General features: G+C 38.0%; 1 protein-coding gene across 1 annotated transcript in view; it reads left to right on the forward strand.

The window, feature by feature from the left end:
- The window catches only part of FIBCD1 (fibrinogen C domain containing 1), a 1,778,954-nt gene that overhangs the window by 599,956 nt on the left and 1,156,912 nt on the right, over window positions 1-22,086 (forward strand). Inside the window, exon 4 of the mRNA XM_044058596.1 lies at window positions 7,295-7,431. Within this exon, the coding sequence (XP_043914531.1) occupies window positions 7,295-7,431 (137 nt within the window). The remainder of the gene's footprint in view (window positions 1-7,294; window positions 7,432-22,086) is intronic.

Raw genomic sequence — 22,086 nt, forward strand, 5'->3', positions numbered from 1 at the left:
ATATACCAAAGTCTCCTCCCCTTGTTAATTAAATCAACATCAGTTCCACCCATCTTGTTAAAATACAAACACTTGTATACAAAACTTCTAAAGGTTAAAAAACTCTGTTGTCTCAGTCTATTGATACATATACACAAAAGTTTAGGATAATTTTTATGCATAGTTTATCATAAAAAATAAGCTGCTTTCAACTTGAAAAAATAACTTGATATCCTATCATTAAGACCAAGCTTTTCGTCAGAGTTGAGCTTTATTTGCCACTTTAACTCTTTGAATTCAAGAATGTCATATAGTCAGGTCTTGTACAATTAATGACAGTAATACTATAACCTGTAAAAGCTGTTACTACTCTTCAGGAGTCTATTAAACAAAGTGGTCCAGAGTGCATTCAAATGAAGTGTGATAACACTGAATGGTTTATTGTTAGATGTGTAGTATCAGTTTCTGTCATTGTGCTATCACTGGTCTCATGAAATAGATTATTGTAGCAGAAGCGAAAGAATAACTGAGATTACACTAATTAAATAACAATATAATTGCAAATATAAAATAACCAGTAAGCAGAAAATTGAAGTGATTTCTCTACATTGACAGATAATACCCCATAATATAAGTAGAAATTCATATCTTCAGTTAAGTTTTACATATTGTAGCCCTGTTAACTAATTTTTATCATGGTGTGATTATAGGTAAAGATTTTCCTCATTTTAAATTTTTATGGAAGTTATGAAGTTAGGGAAGCTCAGCAAGAAATATATACAGCAAAGAGAAAAATGCAGAGCTAGAAGACAAAAAGGGTGAAAGAATTAGATGAATATACTACTTTATCTTTTCAAATGGCTCCTGTTAAAATACTGAAGGAAGTTAGTATAGAAACTGATAGGTAGTGTTAGTGTCAGTATACGGACTGACAAATAAATGGCTATAGTGAAAAATACCTTAAGGAAAATAGGAGCAGAAACTGAGGAAGGCATAGATGGTTTCATACTGAATGAAAAATGATGATCCTGGGCAGTCTTAAGCTTCTCTGCATTCCATCAAAGTGGAGAACCAGTCAGCTACAGAAGTGAAACTAAAGGAGCAAGGAAGATTAGACTACATTTGAGGAAGACAGTACTAATGGAGGAATAAAATTATTCACAGGAATAGCCATTCATAAAGGATTAACCACATGGAGGGAAGGCCCGCGCCTGTACTTGCAGAAGAGGAGGTCATCGCTACCATGTCAGAATACTGAGAGAAATATTGCCATGACTGTTCTCCATTTAAGCCACGTCCATTTCAAGTAAGCTCAGTGAGAGGCTGATATCCTGTGGATAGTTAGAATGAGAATACAAAAAGAGTAGATGGTGAACAAAAAGAACAGAACAAGCCCATACATACCCCTAATATGAGTTAAGAATGAACTGCTATATAGAGTAGTCAGAGACATGGAACAGACACGAAGCTGCTTATTAATTCCAAAACCTTTTAGAAAATTTGTAGTGAAATTATTATGCAGCCAGATTTTGGGTGGTTATTCGGGAGTGGAAAAAACAAAGACTAGAGTTTTAGTTACATTTTTTTTTAGCCTGGCATTATGAAAGACATGGAGGACTTTTATATACTGCCTGAGTGCCAATAGACAGTACCAAGCCCAGTATTTAGAAATTATCTTATACCTGTGCCCATTGTAAATATCCCTTTTAAACACATAACAAGGGAGTCCACTTTTGAAATCAAATAATAGCCATCAGTATATTTTGAAGATTATAGTTTATGTAATAAAATTTTTTTGGAGAATGCTCTTGCAAATAGCTGATGCAAAGTCCATAACAAAAGAACTATCTATATGATAGTAGAACCTGAGAAATTATTTTTGATCAAGTTACCCCATTCATGTCCAGAGTGAAACAGCTATGGACATCTGTGTACCAGCTTTGAACAGATGGGCTAAATGAACACTTTAGAAAAACTTTAACTCTGTGCTGTGAAAGGCTATAGAGACAGAGAGTGAAAAGTAAGACCATCTGCTGGCATATCTGCATTTTGCTGTAAGAGAAGTACCTCAGGCCTCAAACTGCTGTTTAGATTTCTCTGTCAGTAGTTTCATTTTGCCACCTAATCTGCCAGAGTCTTGTGTATAAAGGAACACTGCATTTAAGTGTAAATGCTTACTTCTTCTTCTTCTTTCGGCTTTTTCCCGGATAGGGGTAGCCACAGCAGATCATCTGCCCGCTCATGATTGGCAGTGGATTTTTACGGTGTCGAATTGCCAGCCCGGCACCCAACCTTCCACAGAAGGCACACACACACTCACACCTTGGGCCAATTTAGAGTGTCCAATCCACCTACTGCATGTCTTTGGGATGTGGGAGGAAACCAGAGCCCCCAGAGGAAACCCACGTGACCACAGGGAGGACATGCAGACTCCACACAGAAAGCACCCCAGCCGAGAATCGAACCGGAGAACCTCTTGCTGTGAGGTGGCAATGCTAACCGCTGCACCACCGTGGCCGCCCAAGTGTAAATGTTTACTATATTGTGAAAATCCTTTGTGACTGGTGCACTGATTTATGTTGGAATGCAGACTGCTTGTTTGATTTGAACTGCATTTCTTTCCTGAACTATACGTTTATTTATGAATATATATGAATAATCATATATTTGTTCAGCCTTTCTTCAGATGTCTGTATTGCAAAATATAAGGGCTAATAATTGCTGTGGGAATACAAGGCTAAGTTCTTAAGATCCTAGTCTAGTAAGTACTTATGGACCTATATGGTTTTGCAAGTCACAAAGCTGGCTCTAGTGGCTTTTTATTTTTCACAAGCAATCTAACACATGCACACACACACACACACACACACACACATATATATATATATATATATATATATATATGTGTGTGTGTGTGTGTGTGTGTGTGTGTGTGTGTGTGTGTGTGTGTGTGTGTGTGTGTGTGTGTGTGTGTGTGTGTGTGTGTGTGTGTGTGTGTGTGTGTGTCTGTGTGTGTGTGTGTGTGTGTGTGTGTGTGTGTGTGTGGGTGCATACACAACTTTCTGTCAAAATGAAAAGTTGATTTCTGCTACAGCTGGTTCAACTGATGAAATACAGCCGATCAAAATTTACTGGCTTTGCCAGTACAAGATCATGGTACAGTGGGAACTGGAGAATAAGCCCTTTCCTTCACTGCAGTGTAGTCTTACGGTTAGTTTATATAATTAGCAGGGAGTGTGAGGGGTTTCAGGGGGGCTTGCCTCCCTGAAAAAAACATTATTTTTCTTTTTTTCGATCCTTAGTGGATCGATGTTTTGCCATTCAACACTTAAGTTTCGATCAGTGTAGAATTGATTGATTGTCAGAATATATATGGAAGGATATGTATGGAAGATTATGCACATATATATATATATATATATATATATATATATATATATATATATATATATATATATATATATATATAATATGGGTCCACTATGTAATCTCGAAATACTGAAATCCAGAAATTCAGTATTTCGAAATTACATAGCCAAAAACTCAAGCACAACTTACAATTCCGAAAAGACACAATTCCGAAATTCAAAATGCTACATATACAGTACACACATAAACAAACACAACCCCCCCACAATGTAATAAATGCATCTACACTATAGATAAGCAGGGGGGCAAGCCCCCCCTGCACCCCCCACACCCCCTACTTAGATATTCTAACTCCGAGATCGCACAAACAGAAACACAAACAAAACTCACACACATCTTACAGTCCCTCACACACACACATCACAGTCACAACACACAATTACATACACTAAAGCCCCTAACCAACACATTTACACACACAAACTTACCTAAATTCAACTGATACATCCACACACTGCACTAGCGGAAGCAGAAATTCAACGTCTCTGTGCTTCGGGATTTTGAATTTCGCTCTGCTGACGGTTTTGGAATTTTGAGTTTTTGGCTATGTAATTTCAAAATACTGAATTTCAGGATTTCAGTATTTCGAAATTACATAGTGGACCCATACATATGTATATATATATATATATATATATATATATATATATATATATATATATAGAGAGAGAGAGAGAGAGAGTAGCATTATATATTGTCAAGTACTTAGTTCATCAGTTTATCAATCGGTTTTGAAACCATCACAGCATGTCAAAGTCACAATATGTCGATCTATGCTGTAGTCGATTTATGTTTAGTCAACTATAAGCAGTACTGGTAAACTGGTTGCAGTTATGCAAGTAAGGAGTTAGTATATATACTAAGTGGGTGTAGCAGCAAAACCCAATGTCAAGAAGATGGGGTGAATATTAAGCACTGCTTGTGAGACATGTCAGCATGGTTCAGTATTACTTTGTATGCCTTGATCGTGATAAGTTTAGTGCATTGATACTATTGTAGCTGTAAGTATAGGATTTTTATGTGGTATATTTAGAATTGCTACTTACAAAGTACTTATGAAGCATTCTGTTTTGATTCTGGGTCTAATGTTTTGCAGTGTCAGTTGAGTACAGTTGCAGTGCACTGTGATTAACATATTAAGAGTCTCAATTTTAGGTTATCACTGAATATGTTATCATATAGATACACACCATACATCTGAACCTCTTAGCGATAGAAATATGGACAAAGCCTATAATAATGTGTGTGTGGGGTTGAAAGCCCAAAACTAGGAACAGATTTTAAATATTCATTTTATAAATTTAGAAAGTTTCTAGATAACAGAACTTGTGTTAGTATACATTTTCTGAAGGAAATGAAGTCTGAAACTCAAATCTATGTAATTATTTATTGACTTCAATCCACAGTGATTTGTAAGAAAACCACAAGTTTAATGAGGAACAAGCCACCAACAATATGGGGATAAAAATGTGGACATTCTGCAAAAATCTGGACAGTTGGGAGTTATGACACACATATGCATATATATGAACACAAACACACTGACATGCCATGTACATATACATACATGTATGCATGTCTCTCTTTAGGTATGTTAGGTACGTATGTGTGCGATTGTGTAGACGTGGGGGCTAGGGCGGATTAGGTGAGATAAGGTTAGGGCGTGGGTTAGGTATGTGTGCGATTGTGTGGACTTGAGGGTTAGGGCGGGGTAGGTGAGTTAGGGTTAGGGTGCGGGTGAGGTGAGTGTGCGATAGTGATGGACCTTAGGGTTAGGGTTTGAGTTAAGGTAAGTGGATAGTCTCTATTATATCACTCAAAATCTCTCTCACACACATATTTATGCATGTGTATATATGTGTTTGTGTATGTTTGTGTGCGTGCTTGTACGTCTGCATTTCATATTTGTTTTGCGTGTGTGTGTGTGTGTGTGTGTGTGTGTGTGTGTGTGTGTGTGTGTGTGTGTGTGTGTCTATATTAGAACATCAAAGTTTCAAAACTCTGAATGTTCTAATATCAAATCCTATTCAGTGAAAGCTAAAAATATCGAAGCAACAGAAACCAAATTTTTTCATAGGGAAAGAATTCGGTTGTCCGTTTCTGTTGCTTTGGTATTTTCAACGCTGCGGTGGAAAGTTACGGGTCGGGTTCAGGTAAGTGTGCGATTAAGTGTGGGTTAGGTTAGCTAGGGTTAGGGTGTGGGTTAGGTATGTGTGCGATTGTGTAGACGTGGGGGTTAGGGCGGGTTAGGTGAGATAAGGTTAGGGCGTGGGTTAGGTATGTGTGCGAGTGTGTGGACATGAGGGTTAGGGCGGGGTAGGTGAGTTAGGGTTAGGGTGCGGGTGAGGTGAGTGTGCGATAGTGATGGACCTTAGGGTTAGGGTTTGAGTTAAGGTAAGTGGATAGTTAGTGGTGTGTGTATAGTTTAGTGTAGGGTTAGGTGTAAGATTTTAGGTGCATGTGTGTGGATTGCTGTTTGTTTGGTGTGCTTGTGTTGTGTGTATGTGTTTTGGAACAGCTAATTTTTTCCCTAGGAAAAAATTCCCTGTTCTGTATGTTCAATGTTTTCATCTTTCGCTGACTAGGGTTCGACATTAGAACATTCGAAGTTTTGAAACTTCAATGTTCTAATATAGACCCTGTGTGTGTGTGTGTGTGTGTGTGTGTGTGTGTGTGTGTGTGTGTGTGTGTGTGTGTGTGTGTGTGTGTGTGTATGTTTTGGATCTGATTTTCTTAAAAAAGACTAATTCAATTAAAACTGTAATGTAAATAGAAGTTTAGCACTGTATTTGCTAAAGATGCTTTTCTCCTACTCTTAAATTTGCATTTGACATGCTTGATATCACTGCATATTGCAAAAAAAATAAAAATAAAAATAATAAAAAGTTTATGAACTGATTAAAGTTATTCTTTCTTCCCATGATGTTTTTATCAAGCAGAACCTCAGAAAATGTGTCTATGATAACTGAGGATATATTTTCCTTTTTACTGCTTACTGGAACAGATTGTTTTTTCTAGCTAGATCAAACAAAATCTGAAAGAAAACTAAACTGTTTTCAGAAGACTTCTGATGCAGTAAAGTAAAAAAAAATAAATAAAGGAGCGTATAACAAAAAACATCATGTATAATGTATAACCGGAGCTCATTTCAAACATATGGTTGTTATGTGAGTGTGCTGTAGATGACTGAGGGCTTTATTCTTCACATCTGAATTGCATGCTCTATATCAAGACTTTTTTTAATAGATTTATCCTGACCTTTCTAAGCCTCATTATACTCTATTATGCTTTGCCCCTGATCTGCAGTACAGTAATGAACAGGCATGTTTTTTTTTTTGTTTGTATGTTTTTTTTTTTTCAGATGATTGGACCAAAAGTAAAGGTTTAAACATCTCCTGCTTGAATCCTCATTTGAATTGTCATATCAAATATGGTAATATTGTGGACAAAGGAGTCTAACAAGTGGTAGACAGGGCAGAGAGCAAGTATAATTTGAAAGGCCAAAAAATTCTTCAGATTCATAAGTGCTTAGAAGTTAGGAAACATGCAAAGCAGAAATGGGGCATCATACAAAAATGAAGTCTCATCTAATGATAGGGGATATGTAAAGGGAGGGACACACAGTGCAGGCCAATTCCAGTGCACAAGATGGTGACATGATTTAAACAACCCATTTGTGCTGTCAACAGCTGGAAAGAATTAAATGACGTTGCATAATTAATCATTAAAAGATGTAAAGACTCAAAAAGGAAATAATTGATATTAAAAGCAATGAAATAAAATGACATGTTCTACAGACTAAATAATATATTTCTTCCTCCCTTGCAGTAGTTGCATTCTATTTCTTAAGACTTTTTTCTTATCTTTTTGATTTTTTTCTCACTAGGGTCACGACCTCGGGACTGCTATGACATCTACATGAGCGGACATCATGAAGATGGGGTGTATTCCATCTTTCCTACACATTATCCTGCAGGATTCCAGGTTTTTTGTGACATGACTACAGAAGGAGGTGGTTGGACAGTAAGTCAATGTGACTTATGCAATATACAATCTTAACACACTCAAAAGTATAGCTCTAACTGTTTGCATATATTATAATGTTAAATAAGGTGTTTTGGCTAGGTGTCTTAGTGTGAAAAAGTGAGTGTGGATAACATTACACATTCACCTAGGATAAGAAGTCTGTGGATTATTTTACACAAGCTACATGGCACAAAAAGTATGCACCCACTTAGATTTTTGCACAGTGTGAATCAAATATTCTACTTACAATGATGGAATGATACATTAAGTATGTCATACTTACTAAATAGAGGATACAGATTTTAACTTTCATACTTTGAGCTCTGGATTAGTCGTCTCACAGTTAGACGTTGCCCGTTCGATTCTCAGTTAGAGCGTCTTCTGTGTGGCGACATGCGTGAATGGGCGTTCCTTCGTTGAAGGTTGTGCGTTAGGCCCAGCAAGCCAGCACGTAAAAATCTACTGCCAATCATTAGTGGACCAGAGTTCTGCTGTGCGACCCCTAACCGGGAAAAGCCGAAAGACACAACAACAACTTTGAGCTCTGGATTAAAGCTAAAAGAGGTATTAAACAAGGTAAAATTAATTACTACCAAAATATACAAAAGAAACATCAAAAAACCCTCAAAAGTTTTGGGCAACCATTAACAATATTCATTGTCCAGGAAAATCAACCACATCCTCTCCATCAACTAATAACATCACTGAAAACATAGCTACCTAATTTAACAAATATTTCATAAAAACCATACTTGCCTTATCGAATCTTCAGAACTCTTCCCCTTCCACTAAACTACCCAAAACAATCATCAATAACAACTCCTTTATTTTGCAGCCAGTCTCCATCAATAGCATTAAAAAATTACTTAAAAAACTAAAACCAACAACCCTAGCTACAGACAAACTTTCAGCAGAATTTCTGCAAACTGCTGCCGACTCAGCAGCCTATCCTGTAACCATCCTTATCAACAGATCTTTGTCTGGCAGCAATTCTACAGAATTGACTAATTATTGTCCCATAGCCATACTATCCCCTGTATCCAAGGTCCTTGAAAGATGTGTTCATAAACAAATTATGGATCACTTACACAAAGACAAACTCTTATTAAACACCTGGTATGGCTTTCGTCCCTACCGTAGCACCACTAGTTCCTCAGTGTCCTTCACCAGTACAGTAAATCACCACAGAAACAACAGGAACTTTGTATCTGCTATCTTTCTGGACCTTTCCAAGGCCTTTGACTTATACAAATCCTTTCTGAGTTCAATATCAGTCAACCGGCTATCACTTGGTTCCAAAGCTGTTTATCAGGTCACTAGCAGGCTCTCCAGTGGCAGAATGAACGCTCTCCTCTTCTTCCACTGACAATAGGTATTCCTCAAGGCTCCTTTCTCAACCCCTCCTCTTCTCACTTTTTAGTAACAATCTCCATTCTTCCTGTCTTCACTCATCCATTATACAATATGCAGATGACTATACCTTACTCTTTTTTGCATCCTCTCTACAGGAACTCCACTCAGTTACACAAGATTCCTTTCTCTCAGTAGAAACATGGCTCACTAACTCCAAGCTAATTCTAAACCTTAACAAAACTAAACTTCTACTGTTTAACGCACAAGATCCACCACAGCAAGCTTCTCCTTCAATATTATGTCCAAAAGCAAAACCATCATGTCTCCTGTTACTCACACTAAACATTTAGCTGTTGAAATTGACTGTAATATGAAATTTGACATTCATATCTCCCAGACCATAAAGAAAGTGCATAAGAAGTTGGGCCCTCTATACAGAATTAACAATCCCTCACTAAACAAGCCAAATCCACCATTGTATGTACCTATCTCTTCTGTACATTCCTATATGCCTCCCCAATACTCACAAACTTGAGAAAGACTGAAATGGCCAAACTCAACTCCTGCTACAATAACATAGCCAGGTTTGCCACAGACTCTCCTTCAGGACGCATCATTGTTCAGCTCTTAAACAGCTCAATTGGCTTGAACTACCCCAGCTCCTTCTCTATAACCAAATGACCTTTGCCCTCAAAATTCTCCACCAACCTGACAAAACTGCTGGAGGGATAGATTCCTATCCCAGAGACTTATCATACTCTGGAACAGGCTACCTTTCTATGTCAAGCAAAGTTCTTCATTAGCACTCTTCAAGAAAAATCTTGATGAGTGGATGGGAAATAGGAAATACACCCCGGGGTTCACTTCTGTGTCTCTGCTCGACAGTGGCACATGAAAATAACTTTCTTGGGTGGCGTAAGCCAGGGAACCTTGTTGGCTAGGCTTATGTTGGCCCTTGGGCCGATAGCCTAGTACCTACCTATGAACCCCCACCCTCCAAAATCTGATTCTTCCACAATCAAATAATAGAACACTCCGCTCTAGTAATAGATTACTATTACAGGTAACTAAAGCCAACAACTCAGCTGATGATTCTCTCTTCTCCAACTTCATATATAAAAAAATGGAACACTCTGCCCCACAATATAGTATCCCAATCTTCTTTAACAAATTTTAAATATATGCTAAAAACTCATATAGCAAATGTTCCTGTTCCAGCCCTGGTTAATTCATCCTCAGTATTTAAAGCCTTTAACCTACTCATACCAGTTATACCACCAAACTGATTACCTCTGTATTCTGTATTCTGACAATCTGATTCTCAACTACTTGCACCCTCTGTAATACTATATATCAACATGACTGTGAACTTACAGTGCATAGTAACTCTCTGTAACCTAAGTCTAATGTAACACCACATTAGGTCTTGTATCACACTCACTACAGTTAAGTATATGAATACTATTAGATCACCTCAGACCACAGATTACATAGCTTAGAAATCACATTTTGTATATATTGTATCCTGTACCTGTCATCAACTGTAACTTCTGTCATACTTCTGCATTACAATATTGTACAGTGTATATTATATATTGTTTTGTTTTTTTGCTTCATTCAGTATTCAGAATTTTGTTTAATTTGCTTAATTTGACACTCAAAGTTTTTTCTTCAAACTATAATTTGAATTGTATTTGTAAATGGTATTTGTATTGTGTACTTTATGTGGTGCTTTTCTCCCCAGGCCTCCACTGAAAAAGGGCCTGTGTCCAGTAGGACTTTCCTGGTTAACAAATGTTAAATAAATAAATAAATAAATAAATAAATAATAAATTTAAAATATAAAGCATTAGTGTGAGACACTACAGTAGTAGTGAAGAAGACTATATTATAAAACCTATATGCAGTCAAGAGACTATGGAATGTGTATATGTTAGTAATTTATTTATTTTTTCTGACCCAAAAGGTACATTAAGAACATAGGATTAGCTTGCAACATAAGGAAGTTAAATAATTTGTCTGGAGATGCATATTATGCATGTGGGAACATAAGGGATTCAAACCTATGCCACCTAGTTTAAGGCCTAGTTTCTACATTAAACAAATTCATAGAATTACTGTTCTTAAACCCAGTTTACGAGGTCACTATTGATATGATGCTCTTGTTGATAATATTGTTATTAGATGTACTTAGATGCTCTAATTAGATCTAATTAGATGATCATTTGTATTTACAGGCTATAGATACATTTTACAGACAGTGAGAGAAGAAATATCAAAATATGTCTTATGTATAGTGAGTTTTGAGGACTTTCTCTCTGTTTTAATGAGACTGGCTATAAATTATATGTGTTTGTCTGAGTATGACACAGGTGTCTACATATATCACACTTTGTAGTTTTTTTCTGAATACTCACAGCTCTTGATTTTGAAAGGAACTATCAATTTGGAGTAGCATATCAAATACAGACAGAATTATTTAAATCATAATAGGCTTTGTCTACCATTATTTGTTACATAAAACTATTTCATTTATTCATTTGCTGGGGAGGGGCCTAATTATGTCATTCAAAATAGCAGTCCTTCACAGACAGAAGATTTTAGAAATTTAGGATTCGTTCCCTTATAATGGTGAATCTTACTACAGTTTAACAGGTTTGGTGATAGGATAGTGTGCTGGCTGTAGTGGACCTTGGAGAAAGTGAGTGCAGTTTCCAGCGTGGCACATAGGTATCACCTCACTGAATACTGCTAAGGTCATTTCAGACTGCAGTAGATTTGAGATTGCTGTATAATACAGTTAGGACTGAGGACAGGATGGGATTTTAGAATCTGCACACATTAAAGCAAATGCAGTCTAGTTTTTACTCTTGAAAATGTAAACATACCATTAAATAATTCAAGAAAAAACTGGAGAGTATGCAACAACCACGGTTCAAGGGCATTTAGTAATTCCTACAGTTTTTAAAAAGAATGAAATGTTAAGTCTCTGATGAAGCAATATTCATTAAGGTAAGCATCCTCTGGAGTGGCTATTGCATTCCAGGTCATTTAATTTCACTGCTTTAATGTATAGAGCTGTACTTGACCTATTTCAAACTTAGCATTTGTTAAAAGTTAAACTTCTAAACACTATAGTGTTAAGTATGGAGAATGTTGACTGGTGTGATCAAAATTCTGCTGGTGGTTTCTCCAGATCCACTTCTACAATTTCTTAAGCTTTCTAGATAAAGCTGAAATGGTGCTTATTTGTACATAAGTATGTTGTTTTGCATTTATCTGAAATGGAATTGTATTGCATCCTTTCACTCTTGAGAAGTTTTGATCTAGACACTCGATGTCACTGACAAAAATCCATGCAGCACAGAGAGTTACAACACCAAAATCAACTATGTGTCAGTCTGACTCATACCACTTAATTGTCCAGAATTGTGCAGAATGTCCAGATTTTTGCCTCACATTTTTGGTTTGTCCTTCATAAAATTGTTCATTTTCTGTTAAATCATTGAGCATTGTAGTAAAATAAATAATGACAAATATTTCAGTTTCAGACTTCATACTCCAGAAAATGCATGTAATTGTAAAGTATGTTATTCTGTCCACTTTCTAAATTTATAAGAGCAATTTTTAAAATCTGCCCCTGATTTTGGGCTTTTGTCCCTGCATTATTTTGGCTGTGTCCAGAATTTGTAATACTAAAAAGTTAAGAGGTATGATGTAGTTGCAGTTAACTTTTATTAAGACTCATATGACTACAATGATCTGCTGTAAATTTCTCAAACTACCATTTATATACTATAAAAACATAAATATGCAGTATATTTCTGGTAGATCCCTGGTCTGAACAGGCTCTATTACTGGACAGGATTACTGTTTTTTTCCTCTTCATGTAGTATTACATAACATTGGTATAAAATTACACATATGGGGGAAACATATCAGTGTATTGGTAACACATTTTGGGAAAGTTGCTCAATAACATAGGCTGTTTGATTACAAACCATGTTGCCAAGAGGCTACCAATACAAGACCAGTTGTGTTTTGTACTCATCATATCTGCATTCTTAACGTCACATAGGAAAAACTCCAGTCTGCAAGACTACTTTAAATTCTCTAAAGAAAACAAGACCATACTGTTCAGGTAGACTGGATGGAATTCCATCCCACACTTTACAGCATTTTAACGTGTTTTAAACAGGCTGTTTTCTGGAACTCATGCAGCATTAGTCTTACATGTCTTGCATGTAAAACGGGTAATAGATAATAGATGTTTTTTTTTTTTGTTTTTTTTTGTTTTTTTTTGGGTTTTTTTTGCGGATCTGCAGGGGGTGAGTCCGACAACACCTTTAAAGACAGGCGTAGATCTGCCCTCAGCAGCCTGTTGGTGACAGAATACAGGGATAGGACTTTGAGGTGGTTTGCATATAACATGCTACTTATGCCCTGTATTCTTTTGTTGGATGTGCCTGGTTAGGTATATGCCAAAGGGAGCATTGTACTCAATGGCAGGCCTGAAGAATATTGAATATAGTGGAACAATGACCTCATTGGACCTAGATGCCATACTTCTGTTTTTAAGTTGCACAGCATAGAATGATTTCCTCACTACTGTAGATATGAGATGAGCAAAGGCTAGATTGCAGTCTACATGTGTCCTAAAGTCCCTGAATGCATTGACTGTTATGAGTGTATTGTCAATATGATAGTTACCAGTGCTGGTTCCAAATATTTTGCTATTTGCTCTGCTTTTTGCTTCCACTTAAGGAATGTCTCACCCATATAAAATTTTATAACCAATCTTTTTATTCATATGCAGTGTCTCATTTGTAAGAATGCCTTTTCCAGTATTTACAAAACATCGGGTTGACTCTTGTCCACTGCCATCATAAAAGTAATAACCAAACACATCATTTGACTGCTGTAGTACACACAGGTAATCTTGAAAGTTTCAGTTATTGTGTGCTCCTTCAATACTGCTAAACAGATCTAGGTCATTCAGGCAATAATAAATTTTCAGACTGGACAAAGTTGCCAAAGATTCAGCCAAATGTCAAAGTTTCTTCTTCACAGAATGTGCTCTGTGTTTCCACAATATTGAATAATATTGTTATTTTCCTTCAGGTTCTTCTCTCCATCCACTTTCTTTCAGAATCCCTGGATGGGGTGTCATTACATTTTTTCACAACTTTCTTTAATTTGTTTTCCACTTCATCTCATAAACAGGAATGTATGGGCCATATCTTGTTTTAGGTACAAATGATGGTTAAATTAGTTGTTTTTGTAAAGAGTAATAATTGTTAGCTGCAGACATTTCTGGTCCAGTCACTAACTCATCAGGCAGAGATGTCATGTTTCTTGTAATTCATGCCTGGGCTGCTCACTTAGCTATAACTGGCAGTTCACATTAACAATGTAAGTGTGCTAATGGTCCAGGAATTCTACATTACCTGCAGAACTGCAGTATCCAATATTGCATTTTCTGTCTGTTTCAAGATATGGGTTACCAGAACCAATATCAGCAAAATTTTTAGATTCTCAAATACAGGCCTCAGGCTCCTTCCCTCAATCCATAATTCCCTTCTGTCCCTACAGTACCTCAAATCTCATTTGTCACTTCCTAGGTTCAGATCCGATCTGTGGGCTCAGTGCTTTGACAGTTTTGAAGATAAGTAATAACTCTTGCTTAATAATCGCATTTGATTTCTGTCAATATTCTTAGAATATTCTTTGTTGTACCATTTTATTTTACTGTGATTTTCTCAGAAGTGTTTGGTTAATTTGATTTTTTGCAGTTACAGGTATATCTTTCCATCCTTTTAATTTTTTTTGTATAATTCTTCTCCAGGTGTTGGGCTACTGTTCTTGTTTATTTATTTATTTATTTATTTACATTTGTTGACCGGGAGTGTCCGACTGGACATAGGTCCATTTTCAGCAGAGGCCCGGGGAGAAAAGCTCCACAGTTAAAATAAACAGACAGTAGTTACATTGTATTACATAGCGATTAACAATTTAACATAGCAATTAATTACAAACATAATTACAGATTCAGAACATAGTACATCAGTAGACAACTAGAATCTTTATCTGCGAAGTGCATAACAGACATTAACAAATATTACAATAAGAAGTTCCTGCTGTATAATAAGTACTAGGCTTATGAGCATCTGAGTTTGTTATAATCAAGGTAGTTAGTGGGGTGGAAAGAAAGGTAGTGGTTGGATGGGGTGGGTGATATTAGAGTGGAAGTTGCAAGGGCATAGCCAACATGTTTTTAGGTGCGCTTTTAGTAAAGTTTTGAAGTGGGTGCATGATGGTACGGAGGTAATTGTGGGTGGGAAGGAATTCCATAATTTGGCTATGGCGCAAGAGAATAGTGCTTCACCAGCAGAGTTACTGGCTTTAGTGATGTGCAAGTGATTTTTGTTGCTGGATCTTAGTGGTCTGGTGGTGCGATAGGGTTGGAGTAGATTCTGGAGGGATGGGACATTTAGTGGATGGTTTACTAGTTTGTGGGTGAGTGATAGTTGATACCATTCAAGGAGGTGAGGGAGTTCAAGCCAGCCCAGTTCAGCAAGTTTGAGACAGTGGTGACTACGGTAGGATGCCCCTGTGGCGAATTTGGCGATTTTGTTGTAGCAGTTCTCTAGCTTGTTTAGATCACATTGCCTTAGGTTGGTATATATTGGAGAGGCATAAAGTAGGGTGGAGATAAGGTTGTTTGTCTATTAACAGTCTGTGTTGATACTTGGGACTGTCTTGATAACATCTTTTTCTTGGTGTTGTGTGAGTATGTTATTTGTGCCATGAGTGACAAGGATACCAATTTCCAGAAGGCGCTATTTGTAGGCACAAGATTCCCCCTGGACCTCCATTTTTTCTATATGTATTGCTTGGGCATGGATCATTTAGATGTGGAGTTAGAGTCATGTTCCTTTTTGGGGGGCTAGGGCTCTCATGGATCAATGATATAAGTTAGTGTTAAAGGGTCTCCTCCCTGTCACAACAGAAGAAACAACTCCTTCTGGTTCTACCATTGCTTCCCCTTCTGGGGATAAGGCAAGTTCTTCTAAAGAAAAGGAAAAGGACAGAAAAAAAGGGAAAGAAAAGAAGTGAGAGAGAGAGAGAGAGAGAGAGAGAGACAGAGATAAATCAGATGGTAAGGACAAAGAAAGAGTTTAGAAAAAAGCCCCTGATTCTTCAGGTTCATAAGACCCGACTCCAGGTGCTCATAGTTTATCAAATCCAATTATTATGCCAGATCTGGTTTGGAACTAATCCACTTCTCCGCCACCTTCTCCTAGATTTTCTATAGAGTTAACTAGCCCTCATCTTCTTTCTCCAGTGTATAGGGAAGATCTGTGCATTGGTTCCCCAGTCTGCCTTCCATGGCATCATCGTCATTCTGGTCCTTTAGGATGTATTAGAGTTTCTCCAAAGCCGACATCAATAGGATGATGGAAAAAGTTTCTAAGGACCCAAATCCAGATGGGGTCCTCCCACTGCCTCCCACCAAGGGAGCACCAGACCTGGCACCACTTCTAATATCTCCTTCTCCAATTTGACCTTCGGACATGCTGACTACAGATCCAAGTATTCCCTGAGGGATGTTCTTGTTGGAGCCAATAGCTTAGTTGACATTGATTCTGACTGTTTCCCTTAGCCTCTGAACTCCAGTGATGGCTGATCTTGATGGGTCTTAGAGCCAAGAGGTTGGTGCTGATGCCCAGGGTTTGGGATCAACTCTACATCTTTTCCCTTGGGTGTTTTGGCTGTAGACAGTTCAGTTCTGATGTTTGCCTCAAAGATGAGTCAAATTGGGTACCAGGAGGTTCCTCTTTTAGGTTCTTTGGATCATAAAGGTTCTTCCAATACCCAAGCTTCAACTTCAGCATTTAAGGCTTTTGTAAGGGTACTCTGCAAATCAAGAGAGAACGTCCCCCATTTTCACTTGGCACTATTCTAATCCCCTCTAGATTCTGTGGTCCCTCCCTCTAATCAGCCTGTCAGATAGGGAAAGCCAGTTCACTTAAGCTCGAGAATTCTCACAAGGCAAATGCCCCTTCTGTTTCTGAGCCATAGTGGAGCCTCCCACCTAGGAAGGGCATAGGAAAGTGGTCTTGTAAAATGAGTCATCTGGATTCTCCTCAGGAGTCCCTCACAGAAGCTAGTGACTTCAAGGAAGGGGAGAGCTCCCAAAGGTCCCCCTTGGAAGGCATGTCCTCCCGAGACATCCTAGAATTGATGAAGCAACAAGGGGCTTGGTCCACTAATGCTTCCTCTAAAAAGGAGTTGGTATTCCTCAAAGCTTTTGGGGCTGGCTCATGTACTTCCTGGGTGGTCCCTCACACTGATGGTGAGGAAATCCTTCTGTGTGGCTCAACCTATAAGTAAAGACGTGGCATCAAGAACAAAGGAAGTCATAGTGCCAGTGCACTTGTCCCTCATCAGGCCCATAATCAAGTATAATGCTCCCTTCTGCATGTACCTAACCAGGCACTTATACCAATTGGAGAAGCCCCAGAGGTTTCTCACTAAAAGAATACAAAGCACAAGCCACATGTAAAAGGACCAGTATAACTTTTAAAATCCTCAGCTAAAAAACTATGTAAAGAAATTCAGGAAAATGTATATGTCCGCAGACTAACCCTATGTTAAAAAAAACTCGGTTGAACAGAAGTGCTAGTTTCAGAAAAAAAGCATGGCACAGTATACAAATAAATTTTGCAAGACCTCATCCTCCAGCAAAAGGGAGTTAAATAATATACAAGTTTTAAAAGACTTCAATCCAAACAGAGCATAAATGCTCAGGTGACACCTAGTAGTCAAAATTAAAATTGCAGGTTTACCAAATACATTTTTTTTTATTTTTAGATTATGAGTGAAGTAGCATAAAACTAAATACAGTAGTTAGCAATATAAATGTAAGATAACTAGAGAAGTAGGTCCCAGTAGACTTTCGTCAGGGACCTCAGGGGCAACTGTTAGATTAGGGACTTCCATTTTAAAGTAGTTATTAGACATTGGACAGGATAAAGGGTACAAACAACAATCAGCAATTCCAACGTTGTGTACAAGAACAGATTCAGTATTTTTCTTTTTTTGTTTAAAGTATTACTAGGTATGGATGTTATACAGCACTTGGACCTTCTTGATATAGATCTTGGTACAATACACATAAAGAAATGTACCCTTTTCCCCACTGTACTGCAATACAGGAGTTCATATATAGACTTCCAGGGGCTGTTGGGGGTGCAGGGGGCTTGTCCCCCAGCAAAAATGTGCATGAAGGTTATTTTTGTTTAGTTTTTGGGTTTCATAGAGTTGTGATTTGGTAGACTGATGTTTCGTTAAATTGAAGTTTTGGAGATTTGGTGTCTACGATTTGAGTTTCGGTAATCTGTGCTTTCGGTGAAGGAAAGTAGATCCATATATATATATATATATATATATATATATATATATATATATATATATATATATATATACACACACACACACACACACACACACACACACACACACACACACACACACAAAATCACGTAAACATACATAAGTACACACACACACACACACACACACACACACATATATATATATATATATATATATATGAAATATGGGTGTATACAATCCGTTATTTATAGCAAACTTAACATAATAGAGTTAAGCATTATTAATGTATATATTATAGTAAATGTTACTTAATGTTTTACTTATTCACTGTCAGACATTAGCTATGTGCTGCACATGCAATCTTTGTCATTGTCTTTATGTCAGTATATTTTTTTCTTTGTATTGCTAAGTGCATTCATTACTTGTTATTATTTTTGCCAATGTAGCCTGAGTTGTGACCGAAAAGGGTCCTTGGACCAGTTCACTTTGCTGGTTACCAAAGTATAAATAAATATGAAACAGAAGAAAAAGGGGGTGAACATGGCAGACGTAATTAAGGAACTAGTAAAGCACATTTTAATTCTATATTATTCATGAGAGAGAAAAAGCTTCCCACTGTAGGCATTGGGACATAGCAGACAGACTTAGTTTGGAGTCCTGCTACATGTCACCTGTAAATGTAAAGCAAGGATTATTTACTGCAATGAGCATTTTCACACCTCAGCATGAGAGCATAGGCGAAGGTCTGTCAGTTCTTTTAGAACTACAGAAGAATCCCTTTAAAAATGCATGCTATTTACCGACTTTCTTTTGCTAGAAGTAGCTAACACCTATTTATGGCATAGAGCAAGCTTTGACAGACACATAAATGAGGCTCAGTCAGGGAAACACAGATGTAGCTCTGTTACAGAAAGTGTGTTTAGATGACAGTGATTCACAGTCCTGCCATTCTTTTTTAATGGCATGAGAAAACACCACTTCCTTATGTCTAGAGTGACTCATATAAAGAGGACGTGAAATGTATTTTGGGAAGAAGGAATAAAAGCAAGAAAACAAGATCACATTACCAAGGCAGGCTTCATCGTCTGCCATTTTGAGGGAAACACATTAAAATTGTAAAAGAAGCACTTGGAGTGATTTTAAGGCATTAAAATAGCTCAGAAAACAAAGATACAATGAAAACCATTTTTGAGTTCTAAGGTGGAGTTTTTTTTTTAACTTCTGTCAGTTATAAAAGAATCCTGAACCTATTTCAAACTATTTTTGTGATAATAGCACAGTTTGCCAGAGTTTAGATGTATGGGGACACACCTACGTGCTTATTGTGATATATTATCTGATATTGTCAGCTGATTATTCTGGCTGGTGTTCTCTTCCTTAAATTGATGGATCTTAACTCTGGATCTGATGTTGTTGTTTCATTCTGCTTCATGTATGGGTCTCGGATCCTAACCTCGGATCCATCTTGACCACCTCCCACAGACTTGAACTTCCAGGCTCATACTCCTCCCATAATCCTATACATTTCACCCAACCTCAGATCTCATTTGCTACCAGTGTGCCCAGATGCAATTTTTCAGGCTCAGTTAAGCATTGCTCTTTTTTATTACTTTTGATATCTTGCATAGTGTTTTTTCTTCTTGGTAATCTGTAGTGTATCTCTCCTCCTCCCCTGTGTAGTTTTCATGATGTATTAGGGTTTCCCTTCTTGTCTCCTGCTTTTTTCTTTCAGGCTTTGGCCCTTCTTTCCTAACAAAAAAAAAGTCTTTGTTTGTGGTTTCCTCTTAGTAGTTAAAGTAGATATTGGCTTTTTGTGCTGTAGTGAAATTATTGTGCTTGTTCTGTCAAGTATGGAGAAGCCTACTGGCTTTAAGAGGTGCTCCCAGTGCAAGTGGATGATTCCACCATCTACATCTTGGGTGGTCCCACTCCCCTGGTGGACAGTCAAATTGACCTGGTCACCAGTCAGGCCTGGGAGGAGCCAGACACAATAGAATCAGTTCCTAAATGCCCAGATAAGATACTCCCCCACCCCCCACCTCGAGGACCGAGCTTTCTGGAGTAAGAGTTTTGTTTTCTATATTTGTATGTTTTAAGGATTTTTTATATAATTATTTAATAACATTTATGGTTCTTAGTAGTTGATTGGCCAAGCTTTATTGATTAATTGAGTAGCGTTTTCCCTATAAATGAGAGATGCTGATTTAATTCTTTAGAAGTCTGAAGAAACATCTGAGTTGGACATGAAAGCACTTATTATTGTGTTGTGTATTTAAATAAAGTTTATATTTGAGCTATATTTGTTACCTCTTTTCTTGGATAAAGATATACATTCATTTTTGACAGAGGTGCTTTATTCTTAGATCAGTTCTCGGCTGGATAGTAAGGGTATTCCCATTGATGCTATGGTGGTGGCATCTGCTACCAAGAAGGAGCTCACCCAGCAGAGCTCCACTGTCCATCTGCCGAACAGGGAGTCCAGAGCGATGGGCAGGTTCGGGAAGCGCACTTATGCCTCAGTGACTTTTTTGCTGAGGGGTCTCAATTACTTGGCACACTTTACTCACCTTCAGAGGAACTCTCTGATTCTCTGGTGGAGTCTATGCCTAAGGGGGAGTTTAATAACATTTCCCATAAGCTAGTCTCTCTCACTTCTATACCCAACTCATCTATGAAACTTATTTCACACTCAGAGAAGGGTTATTCCAGATGCACCTTCATACCTGGATGCAGCTATGTGATTTCATGTAGTCGTTTAAGGCGTCACTTGTCAGTGCCCTATTTGATGGCCCATTGCTGTTTGGAACATTTATTAAGGACATCCTGCAGGGTTTAAGTTTTCTGTCCCCCAACGAACCTCCTGTAGGAATCAAAGGGGTGCAAAGAAAACTTGGTTTCATAAGTCTCAAGGTTCCTTGCTTGACCAAAGCAGAGGGTTCTCCTGCAGAGGCAGAGGAGGAGCCTGTAATTGGTGGTGCCGTCTTAGAGGCAGAGGGGACCCGCAGAACCAGGGGTCTAGGGAATCTTTTCCTGACAGCCCTTTCAGTGCTTCTGAAGTGCTGCCCAACGGTGCTACTCTAGAGGCAGTTGGGGGTCACTTTTCACTGCACTCAAGTGCCTGGGTCTAAATCACATTAAATCCTTGTGTATGAAAAATTATATCCAGAGGCTACTACATTCCATTTTGCCTTCCTCCTTAAAATGTACTGAAAACACTCCCTGACATTCCACCCATTCAAAGGGAGTTGGGAGTGGCCAAAATAACTGCATTGCTGCAGAAAAGAGTCATCCAAGAGGTCCCAACTGATCAGAAAGGGTCCAGAACTTACTTCCATTTCTTTTTGGTGCCATAAAAGACAGGGGACCTGTGGTCCATTCTGGACCTAAGCAATCTCAATTTGTTCATGAAGAAGACCAAGTTCCAGATGGTGATGGTTACAGTTCATACTCCCATTGCTGAGGAAGGAAGATTGGATGTGCTCGGTGGATTTCAAGGATGTGCACTGTCACATAAAAATAGACAGGCACTCCAGAAGTCATCTGACTTTCCATCTGGGAGCCAGTAATTTCCAATTTTTAGCCCTGCCCTTTGGTCTCATCACAGACCCCCCCCCCCCAGGTGTTTACCAAGTGCATGGCAGAGGTCACAGCTCATCTATGACTGCAAGGGTTTCAGGTATTCCTGTATCTGGATGATTGGCTTCTGAATGCCTCCACTCAGCATCAACTTTGTCAGGCCAGGGATTATCTTTACCAGTTGTCTCATTTTCTAGGCATCACCATAAACATGGATAAGTCATATCCAATGCTAGTTTAAAACCTAGAGTTCAATGGGGTACAATTGAACACTTCTACTCAAATAACTGCCTTTCCCCAACATTGCAGTGACACTTTGAAGTC

This window comes from Protopterus annectens, chromosome 16.part0, assembly GCF_019279795.1.
Source record: "Protopterus annectens isolate FY-2018-M chromosome 16.part0, PAN1.0, whole genome shotgun sequence".
Taxonomy (NCBI): Eukaryota; Metazoa; Chordata; order Ceratodontiformes; family Protopteridae; genus Protopterus; species Protopterus annectens.